This window comes from Triticum urartu, chromosome 3A, assembly GCF_056163025.1.
Source record: "Triticum urartu cultivar PI428250 chromosome 3A, HENAU_Tu73, whole genome shotgun sequence".
NCBI classification, from domain to species: domain Eukaryota; kingdom Viridiplantae; phylum Streptophyta; class Magnoliopsida; order Poales; family Poaceae; genus Triticum; species Triticum urartu.
The window spans coordinates 665,296,721-665,314,496 of record NC_141875.1 but is presented as its reverse complement, the minus strand read 5'-3'; the positions used below and the strand labels follow the sequence as shown (position 1 = coordinate 665,314,496).

Genomic DNA, 17,776 nt, shown 5'->3' with positions numbered 1-17,776 from the left:
TCTCCGCCGCCTGCCTCTCTGTCAGACGACGATGACATGCTCCGGGAGATTCTCCTCCCCTCCCCCACGGCCTTCCTTCCTCCCCCGGGCCTCCTTTGTTTGCAAGCGTTGCCACAGCCTCGTCGTCGATCCCCAATTCAACGCCGCTTCCGCGACCACCACGCCGACAAGCCTCCTCTCCTTGGCTTCTTCGTCGACGACCATCGCTCCTGTCTGTTTTTTCCAATGCTGGATCAACCATATCACATCCTTCACGCTCGCTTCTCCATGCTCCGCATCATAGACTGCCGCCAAGGGAGTAAAATGCACATAACCACCACTTTGGCGTCATAGCTTTCGAAAAACATCATTTTACAAAGCGTGACACTTTGCACCGCATCGAAATTTTGACAATGACAAAAACACTAATAAAAAATGCAAAGCGTTTTGATGACGTCACTAATCGGACGGGCCCGCCCATCAGGCTGAGTACAACACTCCAGCGTGTGTGTAGCAGCGAGCAGGGCGACCGGGAGACACACGAGAGCGGCCGAACCTGGACGCTGATGGCCAGATGCGACGTCGCGAAGTTTCAATCTTCTCACCGTCGATTGCAAGCTAGCTAGCTTGTCCGCGAGGAAAACAACACAACCAGATGTAAGCTAGCTAGCTTGCACGCGGGATCCCACGCCGCTTCGTCAGGCCATAGCAGCTTGGGTCGGACGACATCGACGTCGGGGGTGGGGCAGAGCACGCGGCGGCCGGCCACCCTCCTGGTGTGGCAGTTGAGCCCGGCGATGGTGGGCACCGGGATTGGGTGCGCGCCCCGTTGCCGCAGCAGCGCGCCAAACCGCCCACCATATCCTTCCTCGCCGCCCCCGTCAGTGGTCTGAGGCGTCGCTGAACACTCTTTGTTTCTCTGGTGTTGGTTGTACACAAGGTCTGTGATAAAATGCTACAATGAGAGTAAGGAGGAAGAAGAAGAGGACCAAGTCAATTTGCCAACGTGACACTTTTTCTGCCAACTCAGCCTAAATGGCGGGCTCGGCAGATTAGCGACGTCATCAAAGTGCTTTGCATTTCTCAATAGTGTTTTTTGTCACCGTCAAAATGTTAATGCGATGCGTAGTGTCACGTTTTGTAAAGTAATGATTTTCCGAGAGCTATGACGCTAAAGTGATGATTTCGTGCATTTTACTTCCGCCACAGACATGTACTTTTCCTCGGCCTAAGACCGCCTCACCACCTACTCGTGTGAGATCCCGTCGCCAGTGGGAAGCTGGCGCCGGGCGGGAACACATGCGAGGGAGGAGGCTTTTGGGTGGGCCAGGGTAAGGAGAGGGCGTGACAACGGTCCAGACGCTCGCAAAGTCCCCCCTCCCCCCCTTCCCATCCACACACACATTTCTCTGGTTTGCAGGAAAAGCACGTCTGGACCGTTACAGGCCCGCGTTGGATAGCAACACGTCCCGACCATGCGGTCCGGACGGTTGCCGGGGGTTTGAAGGATCAGTGTTGGAGATGCCCTCACATCCTTCCATGATCTCCTTCACTTTCCCTTCTCTCTTTTCTTTGGGCTAACGCATGCATTTTAGAATATTCAATTCCGCACCCAGGCTCATGTAATCTTGGTGAATAGTAAAAAGCTTTAAAAAATTGAATTTGTTTGGCATGAAAGATGTTCGGATGTGTGAGATGTCCATGTTAAATATCATCGTGTTTGGACATCTAAATAGCTCATGGCAAATAAAGACAAAATCAGTTCGAACAATGCATATGAATAGTAAACTTTCTCACAGACTTCAATTTTTTTGCTGAGAGCTAATCCGATGTCCAAACACGATAAAATTTGGCACGGATATCATGCACTCAAATATCTTTCATGCTAAAAAAATCAGATTTTTTTCCAGATTTTATTGTATTTTCCTTTATTTTAGGGATAAGTATATTTTTCGTTCCTCAATTCTTTCAAGAGTATAGAAATAGTCTCTCAACTTCAAAACCAACAAAAGTTTGTCCCTGAACTTCTCAAACCGGATAACTTTAGTCCCTAATACCGCTTTAGATGATTTAACTGACGATGCAGCATGGGTTTGACTAGTTCGGATGGTTTCGTTGATGAAGTGGAGGCTGCCGGTCACGGGACGCTGAAAACATGTTCGCCAGCACCAGCCGGTCTGTTACTACTCTGGCCGAGCTCTCTTTGAGCACGCCGAGCAGCCATGCCCAGCTGGCTGTAGCCCCGCTTGCTGGTCGAGCTGCACTCCGCCGTCCGATGGTTGCCGCATCTACCGAGTTACCACTTGTCGTGTCCACTGCGCATTGGTACTACTTGCTACGCGCATCGCTAGCACACTAACACTGCCAACCACAGGCCTGCTCACCATGGGCGTCACCGCTTCATGCTGATGCGTGTTGCTGCCGCAGCCTGTGCTAACCGGTTTCACTCGCTGAGCTGACAGAGGAGCTGCATGGTCCCCTTCGCCACTGCCTTGCTAGCGCACAAGCAGAGCAGCAGCACCGCCCGTTCGTCCATGCTGCGTGCTCCGGCCGTGGCAGTTCAGGTGGCGCTGGAGCTCCTTCCACGCGATGCGCTACGAACCCGCAGCACGCACTGTGGCGAGCTATGGAACCTCCACAAGGCCACTCCTCGAGCGCCACGATTTCGCACACATTGCTGTCATGCGTGTTGTACTGCTGCTGCAACCCCAGCGTCAGCGACACGCCACCTGCGTCGCCGCCGAAGCCCCTGCCCAGTCGTCATTGGAGACAAGATGTAGATCATGCATGTGAGTTATTTGATGAAATGCATGTGTTACGGGCACATAGGGTGGTAGCAAGGAGACCACGACTGTCATGGCCGAGATGCAGGTGACGCATCACGGCATGTTGTTCGCAGGTAGAATACGCGCATGGTGCTGGCATCTTCGCCATGGACGAGGTCAAGGGTGGCAGCCAATACGGAGTTGGTACCTTCGCTTAGATGAAAGGTAGATGAGGCTGGGCCCACACTAGTCAGCTCGAGTCAAAACCACTACACGTCAGTAGGAAACCACTTGAAGTGGCAAGAGGGATTAAACTTATCCGGTTTTCGAAGTTGAGGGATTAAGTTTTACTGGTTTTGAAGTTGAGGGATTATTTTTATATTCTTGAAAGAATTGAGGGACAAAAAATATACTTTCCCTTTATTTTATGTTTACGCACGGAAGCAGATGAGCTCAAGCGCCGTTTCATCGCGTCCATGCATTCTTTCTTTCTCTGCTTTCTCTCTCCAGATCACGCTCTTTTTCCCGAGGATACCCGGTTCCTGTGCAGGCTACACCTCATCTCTGCAAGCGGCTGCCTTTTCCATCTCTCTCCTCCACGGCTGCCTTTTCCATCTCTCTCCTCCACGGCTGGTCACCTTCGACGTGGACCTGCGGGGCAACGGTCCACACTAGAGCGTTGGCCTTGCCTAATGAATCACTGCCAGTGCAGGGTTCCATATATCTAAGAGGTTTATCTTCACAAACTTATTTATCTTAACATGCAAACATACAATTATGAATGGGATAAAACCCACCTCAACATGTAATTATGCATAAAAAAACCACCACAACAATTGACCATGCATGGGAAAATATTTTTATGTAATTTTTCTACTTATATTCAATAAATATTTTACAATTATAGATAATCAAATATAATAAGTCATATGTATTTTTAATTTTGGTTCTGATATCAATCAAAAAATTGTCAACTAATTCCCTCAGCACAGCACACACGGGTATCCTCTAGTTTATACATTCGGATATTAGATTCTTCCTGCCACTGGTTCATTGTCTAGACGAGATATGCCCCACTCCTCATAGGTACCAAAGTTGCGTTTGATAATCACGACATGTTGAACAGGTTCGATGTTTCCGCGTGCAATACAAACAGCCAGAGAGCCACTTGGTACAAAGTGCCAGAGAAAAAGGCACACTTGATAGAGCTTTCTTTGTAAGCTCCTTCCTTCCAAGAAAAAGGCAGCTTGGATTCCCATTAGCAGCCCCACTTGAGCGAAAGTTCGTCTGAACCACACTTGAAATGTGTGTATATATGAGCAGCTTGGTGAGCAGAGGAGCAGGAGCACCACAATGACCATCGCATTCTTTTCCATCCTCCTAGTCCTAGTCCTATCAGCCATTTCTGTAGCTGCTTCCTCTCCCAACCGCAATGGCAGTGACACAGACCTTGCCACTCTGCTGGCTTTCAAAGCCCAGCTCTCCGACCCTCTTGGTGTCCTTGCCGGCAACTGGACAACCAGCACATCATTCTGCCACTGGGTCGGCATCAGATGCAGCCGGCGGAGGCAGCGAGTCACAGCTCTGTCGCTGCCGGATACACCTCTCTATGGACCCATCACACCTCACCTCGGTAACCTCTCTTTCCTCTCTGTCCTCAGTCTCAACAACACCAACATCACGGGTTCCATCCCACATGATTTAGGTAGACTACATCGCCTTGAATTCCTGAGACTTGGCTACAATGGCCTGTCAGATAGCATCCCTCCTACTATAGGAAACCTCTCAAGGCTTCAAGTTCTTGACCTAAAACTGAACCTCCTATCTGGTTCAATCCCGCTAGAGCTACGTAACCTGTACAATCTTGCCTATATAAATCTCATGAAAAATTCCATTAGTGGATCTATACCGACCGACATGTTTAACAATACCCCTATGTTAACTTATTCAAACTTCGCCAACAATAGCCTGTCAGGGTCAATATCATCCTGCGTTGGCTCCTTGCCACTGCTCCGCAACCTTATTATGCATTACAATCATCTCACCGGCCTAGTGCCTCCTTCCATTTTTAACATGTCTAAACTGCAGGGTATCTATCTCACCCATAACTACTTAACTGGTTCTTTCCCTACAAATGCAAGTTTCAATCTCCCGATGCTACAGATTATTGCCATAGGACAGAACAATTTCACAGGCCATGTTCCATTGGGCCTTGCGTCTTGTCAATACCTCAAAGTTATTTCCTTCTCCCTTAATTCATTTGAGGGTGTTGTGCCAACATGGCTAGGCAAGTTGACTCGTCTCATTTGGTTGGCCATGGGCGAGAATGGCCTTTTCGGGTCAATTCCTAAAGCTCCTTACCTCGGATCCTGCAACCTAACAGGAGCCATTCCAACAGAACTCGAACAGTTAAGTCAACTGTCACAATTGAATCTTTCGGAGAACGAGCTAATAGGACCCATTCCCGCTTCTCTTGATAATGCAACTGAATTAGCAATCCTATTGTTGGACCAAAACATGTTGACTGGACCAGTACCTAGAACTATCGGTAACATGAACTCTTTGATAATCCTTGATATTTCAACTAACTACCTACATGGGGATGTCAACTTCTTACCCGTTTCCTCTGATCTTCCAAATCTCCAATACCTTAGCATCAAGTCAAATAATTTCACGGGTAGCCTCCCTAACAATGTAGGGAACGGCAAGCTACTGCCGGAGACTGGAGGAGACCCCCTCTCCCTCCCCCACCCCCTCCCCCTCCCCCGCGCCGCCCCTAGCGGGCGTCTCGGGGGTTGATTCCCCTCCCGCCGGCGTAACCTCCCTCTCTCTCCATCTCTCCTCGCCGCCGCACGAGGCTGGGGCGCGGTCTGGGACTGCGGCGGCGGGTCTCGGATCCGGGCGGCGGCCCCTGGCGAGGCTCCCTGTCTCCTGCGGCGGGCAGTGGGGTTGGCGTGGTGCCGGCGATCTGGTCGGGTGGCCGACGGATCTCCGGTGGCCTGGGGCCTCGCGTGGCTGCCTTGGCGGCTGGCGGCGCCAGATCTGGCTGCTGGCCTTCTTCCCTGCTCGGTGCGCTTCTCCTGCGAGGGTCCCTGGGTGTGCTGTATGGCCTGCCTATGGGATGCGGGCAATTCTGGTGGTCGGGATCCAGATCGGGAGAAACCCGGGTCGGCTCCGGCCGGCCGCGACAACGACGACGCCCGCGGGCGCGATTTCTTCATGGAGACGTCTGTCAAGGTCTGCCCTTCTACTCCCCACCACCTAGCTTCTCGGGTGAAAACCTAACTCCGGTGGGCGGCGGCGGCGTCTTTGGCGCCGCGACCTTCTTGAAGGCGCCGCCTTGAGGGCTGGGTGGTGGCGGGCGCTGTTTGGGGTCGGTGACAGCTGCCGACGGCATGCCCTTCTTCGCCCAAGCCTCCGCTTTTCCTCCGACGCGTTCTGGTTCTCCTGGGGGCGTCGTTTTGGAGTAAGTGTTGGCTGGGAGGATGGTGGAGCGGCGCTCCATCTCACACATTGATGGCGGCGGATGTCGGCGGCATGGCGCTGTGGAGGCTCGACGTCCGATGCACGGAGATGGACTCGCGCAGGAGGAGGTTGCTGTTTGGCGTCATGGTGGCGTCAATGGCGGAGTGGCCAGACAAGGTAGAAGCCTCAATTTGATCTGAAGACGGACCTGTGAAAGATGGCGGTGACGACACACGAGTGCGTCTGACCGGATTAAGCCCCAGACCCGGTATGTGACTCGGCTGGGGCTTCCGAATGTGTTTCGGCTTCCGGCTTTTGATGTTAGGCTTACGTGAGTGGTCTGGGTAGTGGCCCGGCTACCACCCCTTCATCATATTGGATAGGAGTAGTGGCATATGTTGTCAAGATGGTGGATTCAGGCACATTGGTGTAATACTTTGTAAGGTCCTCGAGAATAATCAATAAAGTGGCCGTATGCATCTTCCAGATGCAGAGGCCGGGGGTCATCCTCCTTTTCTAAAAAAACAAACAATGTAGGGAATATATCAAGCGAGCTGCAAATATTTTTTAGCACGTGAAAACAGGTTGGTTGGAGGAATTCCAACCACAATTTCAAATTTAACTGGCCTATTTGTGCTAGATCTTTCAGAAAACCAACTTCATAGTGCAATTCCAGAGTCCATCATGATGATGACAAATCTAGAATGGCTTGACCTCCAGAAAAATAATTTGTTTGGCTCCATCCCATCACAGATTGCCATGCTCAACAATCTAGACCATATTTTTCTCAACGACAATTGTTTCTCTGGTTCCATACCAAAAAACATCGGTAACCTCACTAAGTTAGAATTTCTCAGCTTATCAAGAAACCAATTAACATCAACTCTGCCACCAAGTTTGTTTCATACTGATAGCTTAGTAAACCTAGATTTGTCTCAGAACTCTTTGAATGGTGCACTACCATTGGATATGGGCTATTCTAAACAAATTATTAGCATGGATCTCTCTACCAATCACTTTGTTGGTAGGATCCCAGATTCGGTTGGACAACTTCAAACGTTAACCAACTTGAACCTATCACAAAATTCCTTCTCCGGTTCAATTCCGAACTCTTTCAACAAGCTAACCAGCTTGAAATCCTTGGACCTATCACATAATGATTTCTTTGGTACCATCCCAAATTACCTAGCCAATTTTACCATGCTCAATAGTTTGGACCTATCTTTCAATAATCTGAAAGGTCAGATACCCAATGGAGGGATCTTCTCAAAAATTAGCATACAATCCTTGATGGGGAACTTAGGTCTTTGTGGTGCTTCACGATTAGGGTTTTCAACATGTCCAAGTAACCCACAAAAAACTAAAGGTGGAATTTTGAAATTTGTAGTCCCTACCATCATTATAATGATTGGTGTTTTAGCTTCATATTCATATGCAATGATAAGAAGAAAACTAGCAGTCAGCAAGGGATGCCAGTTTCTATTGATATAGTTGACGTGACAAGTCATCCTTTGGTCCCTTACCATGAGCTGGCTCGCGCTACAAATAACTTCAGCGAGAGCAATCTTTTGGGGTATGGAAGCTCTGGAAAAGTTTTTAAGGGTCAACTAAGTAGTGGTTTGGTGGTTGCAATAAAAGTCATAAACATGCAGCTTCTGCAGGGCATCAGAAGCTTTGATGCTGAGTGTCAGGTTCTCCGTATGGCACGGCATCGCTGAAGGATATATGCCCTAGAGGCAATAATAAAGTTATTATTTATTTCCTTATATCATGATAAATGTTTATTATTCATGCTAGAATTGTATTAACCGGAAACATAATACATGTGTGAATACATAGACAAACAGAGTGTCACTAGTATGCCTCTACTTAACTAGCTCGTTGATCAAAGATGGTTAAGTTTCCTAGCCATTGACATGGGTTGTCATTTGATTAACGAGATCACATCATTAGGAGAATGATGTGATTGACATGACCCATTCCGTTAGCTTAGCACACGATCGTTTAAGTATGTTGCTATTGCTTTCTTCATGACTTATACATGTTCCTATGACTATGAGATTATGCAACTCCCGTTTACCGGAGGAACACTTTGTGTGCTACCAAACGTCACAACGTAACTGGGTGATTATAAAGGTGCTCTACAGGTGTCTCCGAAGGTACTTGTTGGGTTGGCGTATTTCGAGATTAGGATTTGTCACTCTGATTGTCGGAGAGGTATCTCTGGGCCCTCTCGGTAATGCACATCACTTAAACCTTGCAAGCATTGCAACTAATGAGTTAGTTGCGGGATGATGTATTACGGAACGAGTAAAGAGACTTGCCGGTAACGAGATTGAACTAGGTATTGAGATACCGACGATCGAATCTCGGGCAAGTAACATACCGATGACAATGGGAACAACGTATGTTGTTATGCAGTGTGACCGATAAAGATCTTTGTAGAATATGTAGGAGCCAATATGAGCATCCAGGTTCCACTATTGGTTATTGATCGGAGACGTGTCTCGGTCATGTCTACATAGTTCTCGAACCCGTAGGGTCCGCACGCTTAACGCTACGATGACAGTTATATTATGAGTTTTGTGTTTTGATGTACCGAAGGTTGTTCGGAGTTCCAAATGTGATCACGGACATGATGAGGAGTCTCGAAATGGTCGAGACATGAAGATTGATATATTGGAAGCCTATGTTTGGATATCGAAAGTGTTTCGGGTGAAATCGGGATTTTACCGGAGTAACGGGGGGTTACCGGAACCCCCCGGGGGCTTAATGGGCCTACACGGGCCTTAGTGGAAAAGGAGGGAAGCAAGGGAAGTGTGGGACGCGCCCCCCAAGGCCCAAACCGAATTGGTTTAGGGCAAAGGGGGCTCGGCCCCCTCTTTCCTTCTTCCCCCTCGCAAGTCCTAATCCAACTAGGAAAAGGGGGAGTCCTACTCCCGACTCCTCCGGCGCGCCTCTCCCCTTGGCCGGCCGCACCCCCCTTGCTCCTTTATATAAAGGGGCAGGGGGGCACCTCTAAACACACAAGTTGATCAAGTTGATCGTCTCTTAGCCGTGTGCGGTGCCCCCCTCCATCATAGTCCACCTCGATAATACTGTAGCGGTTCTTAGGCGAAGCCCTGCGTGGGTAGAACATCAACATTGTCACCACACCGTCGTGCTGACGAAACTCTCCCTCAACCCTCGGCTGGATCAGAGTTAGAGGGACGTCATCGGGCTGAACGTGTGCTGAACTCGGAGGTGCCGTGCGTTCGGTACTTGATCGGTCAGATCGTGAAGACGTACGACTACATCAACCGCGTTGTGCTAACACTTCCGCTTTCGGTCTACGAGGGTACGTGGACAACACTCTCCCGTCTCGTTACTATGCATCACCATGATCTTGTGTGTGCGTAGGAAATTTTTTAAAATTACTACGTTCCCAACAGTGGTATCAGAGCCAGGTTTTATGCATTGATGTTATATGCACGAGTAGAACACAAGTGAGTTGTGGGCGATATAAGTCATACTGCTTACCAGCATGTCATACTTTGGTTCGGCGGTATTGTTGGATGAAGCGGCCCGGACCAACATTACGCGTACGCTTACGCGAGACTGGTTCTACCGACGTGCTTTGCACATAGGTGGCTGGCGGGTGTCAGTTTCTCCAACTTTAGTTGAACCGAGTGTGGCTACGCCCAGTCCTTGCGAAGGTTAAAACATCGCCAACTTGACAAACTATCGTTGTGGTTTTGATGCGTAGGTAAGAACGGTTCTTGCTAAGCCCGTAGTAGCCACGTAAAACTTGCAACAACAAAGTAGAGGACGTCTAACTTGTTTTTGTAGGGCATGTTGTGATGTGATATGGTCAAGACGTGATGCTATATTGTATGAGATGATCATGTTTTGTAACCGAGTTATCGGCAACTGGCAGGAGCCATATGGTTGTCGCTTTATTGTATGCAATGCAATCGCCCTGTAATGCTTTACTTTATCACTAAGCGGTAGCGATAGTCATGGAAGCATAAGATTGGCGAGACGACAACGATGCTACGATGGAGATCAAGGTGTCGCGCCGGTGACAATGGTGATCATGACGGTGCTTCGGAGATGGAGATCACAAGCACAAGATGATGATGGCCATATCATATCACTTATATTGATTGCATGTGATGTTTATCTTTTATGCATCTTATCTTGCTTTGATTGGCGGTAGCATTATAAGATGATCCCTCACTAAATTATCAAAGTATAAGTGTTCTCCCTGAGTATGCACCGTTGCGAAAGTTCTTCGTGCTGAGACACCACGTGATGATCGGGTGTGATAGGCTGTACGTTCAAATACAACGGGTGCAAAACAGTTGCACACGCAGAATACTCAGGTTAAACTTGACGAGCCTAGCATATAACAGATATGGCCTCGGAACACGGAGACCGAAAGGTCGAGCGTGAATCATATAGTAGATATGATCAACATAGTGATATTCACCGTTGAAACTACTCCATCTCACGTGATGATCGGACATGGTTTAGTTGATTTGGATCACATGATCACTTAGAGGATTAGAGGGATGTCTATCTAAGTGGGAGTTCTTAAGTAATATGATTAATTGAACTTAAATTTATCATGAACTTAGTACCTGATAGTATATTGCTTGTCTATGTTGATTGTAGATAGATGGCCCGTGCTATTGTTCCGTTGAATTTTAATGCGTTCCTTGAGAAAGCAAAGTTGAAAGATGATGGTAGCAATTACACGGACTGGGTCCGTAACTTAGGATTATCCTCATTCCTGCACAGAAGAATTGTGTCCTAGAAGCACCGCTGAGTGCCAGGCCTGCTGCTGATGCAACTGACGATGCTAAGAATGTCTGGCAGAGCAAAGCTGATGACTACTCGATAGTTCAGTATGCCATGCTTTACGACTTAGAACCGGGACTTCAACGACGTTTTGAACGTCATGGAGCGTATGAGATGTTCCAGGAGTTGAAGTTAATATTTCAAGCAAATTCCCGGATTGAGAGATATGAAGTCTCCAATAAGTTATATAGCTGCAAGATGGAGGAGAATAGTTCTGTCAGTGAACATATACTCAGAATGTCTGGGTACCATAATCACTTGACTCAGCTGGGAGTTAATCTTCCGGTTGATAGTGTCATTGACAGAGTTCTTCAATCACTGCCACCAAGCTACAAGAGCTTTGTGATGAACTATAATATGCAAGGGATGAATAAAACAATTCCTGAGCTCTTCGCAATGCTAAAGGCTGCGGAGGTAGAAATCAAGAAGGAGCATCAAGTGTTGATGGTCAACAAGACCACTAGTTTCAAAGAAAAAGGGCAAAGGGAAGAAGAAGGGGAACTTCAAGAAGAACAGCAAGCAAGTTGCTGCTCAAGAGAAGAAACCCAAGTCTGGACCTAAGCCTGAAACTGAGTGCTTCTACTGCAAGCAGACTGGTCACTGGAAGCGGAACTGCCCCAAGTATTTGGCGGATAAGAAGGATGGCAAGGTGAACAAATGTATATGTGATATACATGTTATTGATGTGTACCTTACTAATGCTCGCAGTAGCACCTGGGTATTTGATACTGGTTCTGTTGCTAATATTTGCAACTCGAAACAAGGGCTATGGATTAAGCGAAGATTGGCTAAGGACGAGGTGACGATGCGCGTGGGAAATGGTTCCAAAGTCGATGTGATCACAGTCGGCACGCTACCTCTACATCTACCTTCGGGATTAGTATTAGACCTAAATAATTGTTATTTGGTGCCAGCGTTGAGCATGAACATTATATCTGGATCTTGTTTGATGCGAGACGGTTGTTCATTTAAATCAGAGAATAATGGTTGTTCTATTTATATGAGTAATATCTTTTATGGTCATGCACCCATGAAGAGTGGTCTATTCTTATTGAATCTCGATAGTAGTGACACACATATTCATAATGTTGAAGCCAAAAGATGCAAGGTTGATAACGATAGTGCACCTTATTTGTGGCACTGCCGTTTAGGTCATATCAGTGTAAAGCGCATGAAGAAACTCCATATTGATGGACTTTTGGAACCACTTGATTATGAATCACTTGATACTTGCGAACCATGCCTCATTGGCAAGATGACTAAAATGCCGTTCTCCGGAACTATGGAGAGAGCAACAGATTTGTTGGAAATCATACATACAGATGTATGTGGTCCGATGAATGTTGAGGCTCGTGGCGAATATCGTTATTTTCTCACCTTCACAGATGATTTAAGCAGATATGGGTATATCTACTTAATGAAGCATAAGTCTGAAACATTTGAAAAGTTCAAAGAATTTCAGAGTGAAGTTGAAAATCATCGTAACAAGAAAATAAAGTTTCTACGATCTGACCATGGAGGAGAATATTTGAGTTACGAGTTTGGTCTACATTTGAAACAATGCGGAATAGTTTCGCAACTCACGCCACCCGGAACACCACATCGTAATGGTGTGTCCGAACGTCGTAATCGTACTTTAGTAGATATGGTGCGATCTATGATGTCTCCTGCAGATTTACCGCTATCGTTTTGGGGTTATGCTTTAGAGACGGCCACATTCACGTTAAATAGGGCACCATCGAAATCCGTTGAGACGACGCCTTATGAACTGTGGTTTGGTAAGAAACCAAAGTTGTCGTTTCTGAAAGTTTGGGGCTGCGATGCTTATGTGAAAAAGCTTCAACCTGATTAGCTCGAACCCAAATCGGAGAAATGTGTCTTCATAGGATACCCAAAGGAGACTGTTGGGTACACCTTCTATCACAGATCCAAAAGCAAGACTTTTGTTGCTAAATTGGGAGTTTTTCTAGAGAAGGAGTTTCTCTCAAAAGGAGTGAGTGGGAGGAAAGTAGAACTTGATGAGGTAACTATACCTGCTCCCTTATTGGAAAGTAGTTCATCACAGAAAACGGTTTCTGCGACACCTACACCAATTAGTGAGGAAGTTAATGATGGTGATCATGAAACTTTAGATCAAGTTGTTACTGAACCTCGTAGGTCAACCAGAGTAAGATCCACACCAGAGTGGTACGGTAATCCTGTTCTGGAAGTTATGTTACTAGACCATGATGAACCTACGAACTATGAAGAAGCGATGGTGAGCCCAGATTCCGCAAAATGGCTTGAGGCCATGAAATCTGAGATGGGATCCATGTATGAGAACAAAGTATGGACTTTGGTTGACTTGCCCGTTGATCGGCAAGCAACTGAGAATAAATGGATCTTCAAGAAGAAGACTGACGCTGACGGTAATGTTACTGTCTACAAAGCTCGACTTGTTGCGAAAGGTTTTTGACAAGTTCAAGGGATTGACTACGACGAGACCTTCTCACCCGTAGCGATGCTTAAGTCTGTCCGAATCATGTTAGCAATTGCCACGTTTTATGATTATGAAATATGGCAGATGGATGTCAAAACTGCATTCTTGAATGGATTTCTGGAAGAAGAGTTGTATATGATGCAACCGGAAGGTTTTGTCGATCCAAAGGGAGCTAACAAAGTGTGCAAGCTCCAGCGATCCATTTATGGACTGGTGCAAGCCTCTCGGAGTTGGAATAAATGCTTTGATAGTGTGATCAAAGCATTTGGTTTTATACAGACTTTTGGAGAAGCCTGTATTTACAAGAAAGTGAGTGGGAGCTCTGTAGCATTTCTGATATTATATGTGGATGACATATTACTAATTGGAAATGATATAGAATTTCTGGATAACATAAAGGGATACTTGAATAAGAGTTTTTCAATGAAAGACCTCGATGAAACTCCTTACATATTGGGCATTAAGATCTATAGAGATAGATCAAGACGCTTAATTGGACTTTCACAAAGCACATACCTTGACAAAGTTTTGAAGAAGTTCAAAATGGATCAAGCAAAGAAAGGGTTCTTGCCTGTATTACAAGGTGTGAAGTTGAGTAAGACTCAATGCTTGACCACTGCAGAAGATAGAGAGAAAATGAAAGATGTTCCCTATGCTTCAGCCATAGGCTCTATCATGTATGCAATGCTGTGTACCAGACCTGATGTGTGCCTTGCTATAAGTCTAGCAGGGAGGTACCAAAGTAATCCAGGAGTGGATCACTGGACAGCGGTCAAGAACATCCTGAAATACCTGAAAAGGACTAAGGATATGTTTCTCGTTTATGGAGGTGACAAAGAGCTCATCGTAAATGGTTACGTTGATGCAAGCTTTGACACTGATCCGGATGATTCGAAATCGCAAACCGGATACATGTTTACATTGAACGGTGGAGCTGTCAGTTGGTGCAGTTCTAAAGAAAGTGTCGTGGCGGGATCTACATGTGAAGCGGAGTACATAGCTGCTTCGGAAGCAGCAAATGAAGGAGTCTGGATGAAGGAGTTCATATCCGATCTAGGTGTCATACGTAGTGCATCGGGTCCAATGAAAATCTTTTGTGACAATACTGGAGCAATTGCCTTAGCGAAGGAATCCAGATTTCACAAGAGAACCAAGCACATCAAGAGACGCTTCAATTCCATCCGGGATCTTGTCCAGGTGGGAGACATAGGAATTTGCAAGATACATACGGATCTGAATGTTGCAGACCCGTTGACTAAGCCTCTTCCACGAGCAAAACATGATCAGCACCAAGGCTCCATGGGTGTTAGAATCATTACTGTGTAATCCAGATTATTGACTCTAGTGCAAGTGGGAGACTGAAGGATATATGCCCTAGAGGCAATAATAAAGTTATTATTTATTTCATTATATCATGATAAATGTTTATTATTCATGCTAGAATTGTATTAACCGGAAACATAATACATGTGTGAATACATAAATAAACAGAGTGTCACTAGTATGCCTCTACTTAACTAGCTCGTTGATCAAAGATGGTTAAGTTTCCTAGCCATTGACATGGGTTTTCATTTGATTAACGAGATCACATCATTAGGAGAATGATGTGATTGACATGACCCATTCCATTAGCTTAGCACACGATCGTTTAAGTATGTTGCTATTGCTTTCTTCATGACTTATACATGTTCCTATGACTATGAGATTATGCAACTCCCGTTTACCGGAGGAACACTTTGTGTGCTACCAAACGTCACAACGTAACTGGGTGATTATAAAGGTGCTCTACAGGTGTCTCCGAAGGTACTTGTTGGGTTGGCGTATTTCGAGATTAGGATTTGTCACTCCGATTGTCGAAGAGGTATCTCTGGGCCCTCTCGGTAATGCACATCACTTAAGCCTTGCAAGCATTGCAACTAATGAGTTAGTTGCGGGATGATGTATTACGGAATGAGTAAAGAGACTTGCCAGTAACGAGATTGAACTAGGTATTGAGATACCGACGATCGAATCTCGGGCAAGTAACATACCGATGACAAAGGGAACAACGTATGTTGTTATGCGGTCTGACCGATAAAGATCTTCGTAGAATATGTAGGAGCCAAGATGAGCATCTAGGTTCCACTATTTGTTATTGACCGGAGACGTGTCTCGGTCATGTCTACATAGTTCTCGAACCCATAGGGCCCGCACGCTTAACGCTACGATGACAGTTATATTATGAGTTTTATGTTTTGATGTACCGAATGTTGTTCGGAGTCCCTGATGTGATCACGGACATGACGAGGAGTCTCGAAATGGTCGAGACATGAAGATTGATATATTGGAAGCCTATGTTTGCATATCGGAAGTGTTCCGGGTGAAATCGGGATTTTACGGGAGTACCGGGGGGTTACCGGAACCCCCCAGGGGCTTAATGGGCCTACATGGGCCTTAGTGGAAAAGGAGGGAAGCAAGGGAAGTGTGGGGCATGCCCTCCCCAAGGCCCAAACCGAATTGGTTTAGGGCAAAGGGGGCCGGCCCCCCTCTTTCCTTCTTCCCCCCTCCCAAGTCCTAATCCAACTAGGAAAAGGGGGGGAGTCCTACTCCCGGTGGGAGTAGGACTCCTCCGGCGCGCCTCTCCCCTTGGCTGGCCGCAGCCCCCTTGCTCCTTTATATACAGGGGCAGGGGGCACCTCTAAACACACAAGTTGATCAAGTTGACCGTCTCTTAGCCGTGTGCGGTGCCCCCTCCACCATAGTCCACCTCGATAATACTGTAGCGGTGCTTAGGCGAAGCCCTGCGCCGGTAGAACATCAACATCGTCACCACGCCGTCGTGCTGACGAAACTCTCCCTCAACACTCAGCTGGATCGGAGTTAGAGGGACGTCATCGGGTTGAACGTGTGTTGAACTCGGAGGTGCCATGCGTTCGGTACTTGATCGGTCGGATCGTGAAGACGTACGACTACATCAACCGCGTTGTGCTAACGCTTCCGCTTTCGGTCTACGAGGGTACGTGGACAACACTCTTCCCTCTCGTTGCTATGCATCATCATGATCTTGTGTGTGCGTAGGAATTTTTTGGAAATTACTACGTTCCCCAACAATCGCAACCTTATAAGGATAGTAAATACATGTTCCAATCTGGATTTCAGAGCATTAGTGCTTCAGTACATGCCCAATGGCACTTTAGATGCACTCTTGCACTACTCTCAAAGCACAAGGCACTTCGGGTTATTGGAGAGGATAGGCATAATGCTTGACGTGGCTATGGCAATGGAGTATCTGCACCATGAGCACCACGAGGTGGTCTTGCACTGTGACTTTAAGCCAAGCAATGTGTTGTTTGATGAGGACATGACCGCGCATGTAGCAGACTTCGGCATTGCAAGGTTGCTACTAGGTGATGAAACCTCTGTGATCTCTGCGACCATGCCTGGGACTGTTGGGTACATGGCACCAGGTACTTGGCTCGCATTTTTTATCAATCTTGATATCTATTTTTCTTACAAACCTAGTAATTGGTTAAATATATCTTGATTTGATTTAATATTTGTGAAATCCATAAGCAGAATATGGATCGCTTGGAAAAGCATCACGAAAGAGTGATGTGTTCAGCTACGTCATCATACTCCTTGAAGTCTTCACTAAAGGGAGACCCACGGATGCAATTTTTGTTGGGAATCTAACATTGAGACAATGGGTTTTTGAGACATTCCCCGCTGACCTTGTTCATGTTGTGGATGGCGATCTACTGCGAGGACCTTCTTCTAGCCGCCACCTGGAAGTCTTTCTTGTGCCAATATTCGAGTTGGGTTTGCTCTGCTCCTGCGACTCTCCTGACCAAAGGATAACGATGACGGATGTGGTCGTGAAGCTGAAGAAGATCAAAGTGGAGTATACCAAATGGAGTGCAACCCAATGATTGATCCTTTTCTTTTCTATATGTGGCTGTCTTTTTCTTCTTCAGTGCCAAGAATAACATCAGCTTCTACACAGTACTCACCTAATTATGTTGTTATATGTCTCTTATGAAAGAGTTATATCCATAAACCAAATCTTTGACGGTGATGTTTTATAGTTTTTGCACTGTACAACACAGAGTGACTTGCTGCTTCCTTCTTGCTAGCTATCTAATTTGTCTTGTTTTTGTTCCGACCTCTATTCTGCTAGAACTCCGTATTAAAAAATAATAACAATTTACATAGCTGTTCTTGGGAGCATGTACTAGAAAAACGATTTTAACGACAAGATATGTGGTCG

The 17,776-nt window shown here is 46.5% G+C and overlaps 2 protein-coding genes and 1 pseudogene across 2 annotated transcripts; all 3 read left to right on the top strand.

Annotated features, from left to right (window-relative positions):
* Positions 1–4,089: 4,089 nt before the first annotated feature.
* Positions 4,090–6,754, top strand: LOC147981226 (uncharacterized). The gene has a single exon (XM_087513891.1). It carries the CDS (start codon positions 4,098–4,100, stop codon positions 5,541–5,543), a length of 1,446 nt encoding a protein of 481 aa, XP_087370017.1. The 5' UTR covers positions 4,090–4,097; the 3' UTR covers positions 5,544–6,754.
* Positions 6,366–12,023, top strand: LOC147981225 (uncharacterized; annotated as a pseudogene).
* Positions 12,024–16,672: 4,649 nt separating this feature from the next.
* LOC147981224 (putative LRR receptor-like serine/threonine-protein kinase At3g47570) lies at positions 16,673–17,438 on the top strand. The gene is made up of 2 exons (XM_087513890.1): positions 16,673–16,976; positions 17,086–17,438. The coding sequence occupies exons 1-2, from the start codon at positions 16,688–16,690 to the stop codon at positions 17,436–17,438; spliced, it is 642 nt and encodes a 213-aa protein (XP_087370016.1). The 5' UTR covers positions 16,673–16,687.
* Positions 17,439–17,776: the final 338 nt, after the last annotated feature.

Bases quoted from the DNA above. Each gene is read 5' to 3' on its own strand.
- LOC147981226 (XM_087513891.1), top strand. From the start codon at position 4,098: ATGACCATCGCATTCTTTTCCATCCTCCTAGTCCTAGTCCTATCAGCC.
- LOC147981224 (XM_087513890.1), top strand. From the start codon at position 16,688: ATGCCCAATGGCACTTTAGATGCACTCTTGCACTACTCTCAAAGCACA. The intron at 16,977-17,085 runs GTACTTGGCTCG...ATCCATAAGCAG, and splicing joins TGTTGGGTACATGGCACCAG to AATATGGATCGCTTGGAAAA.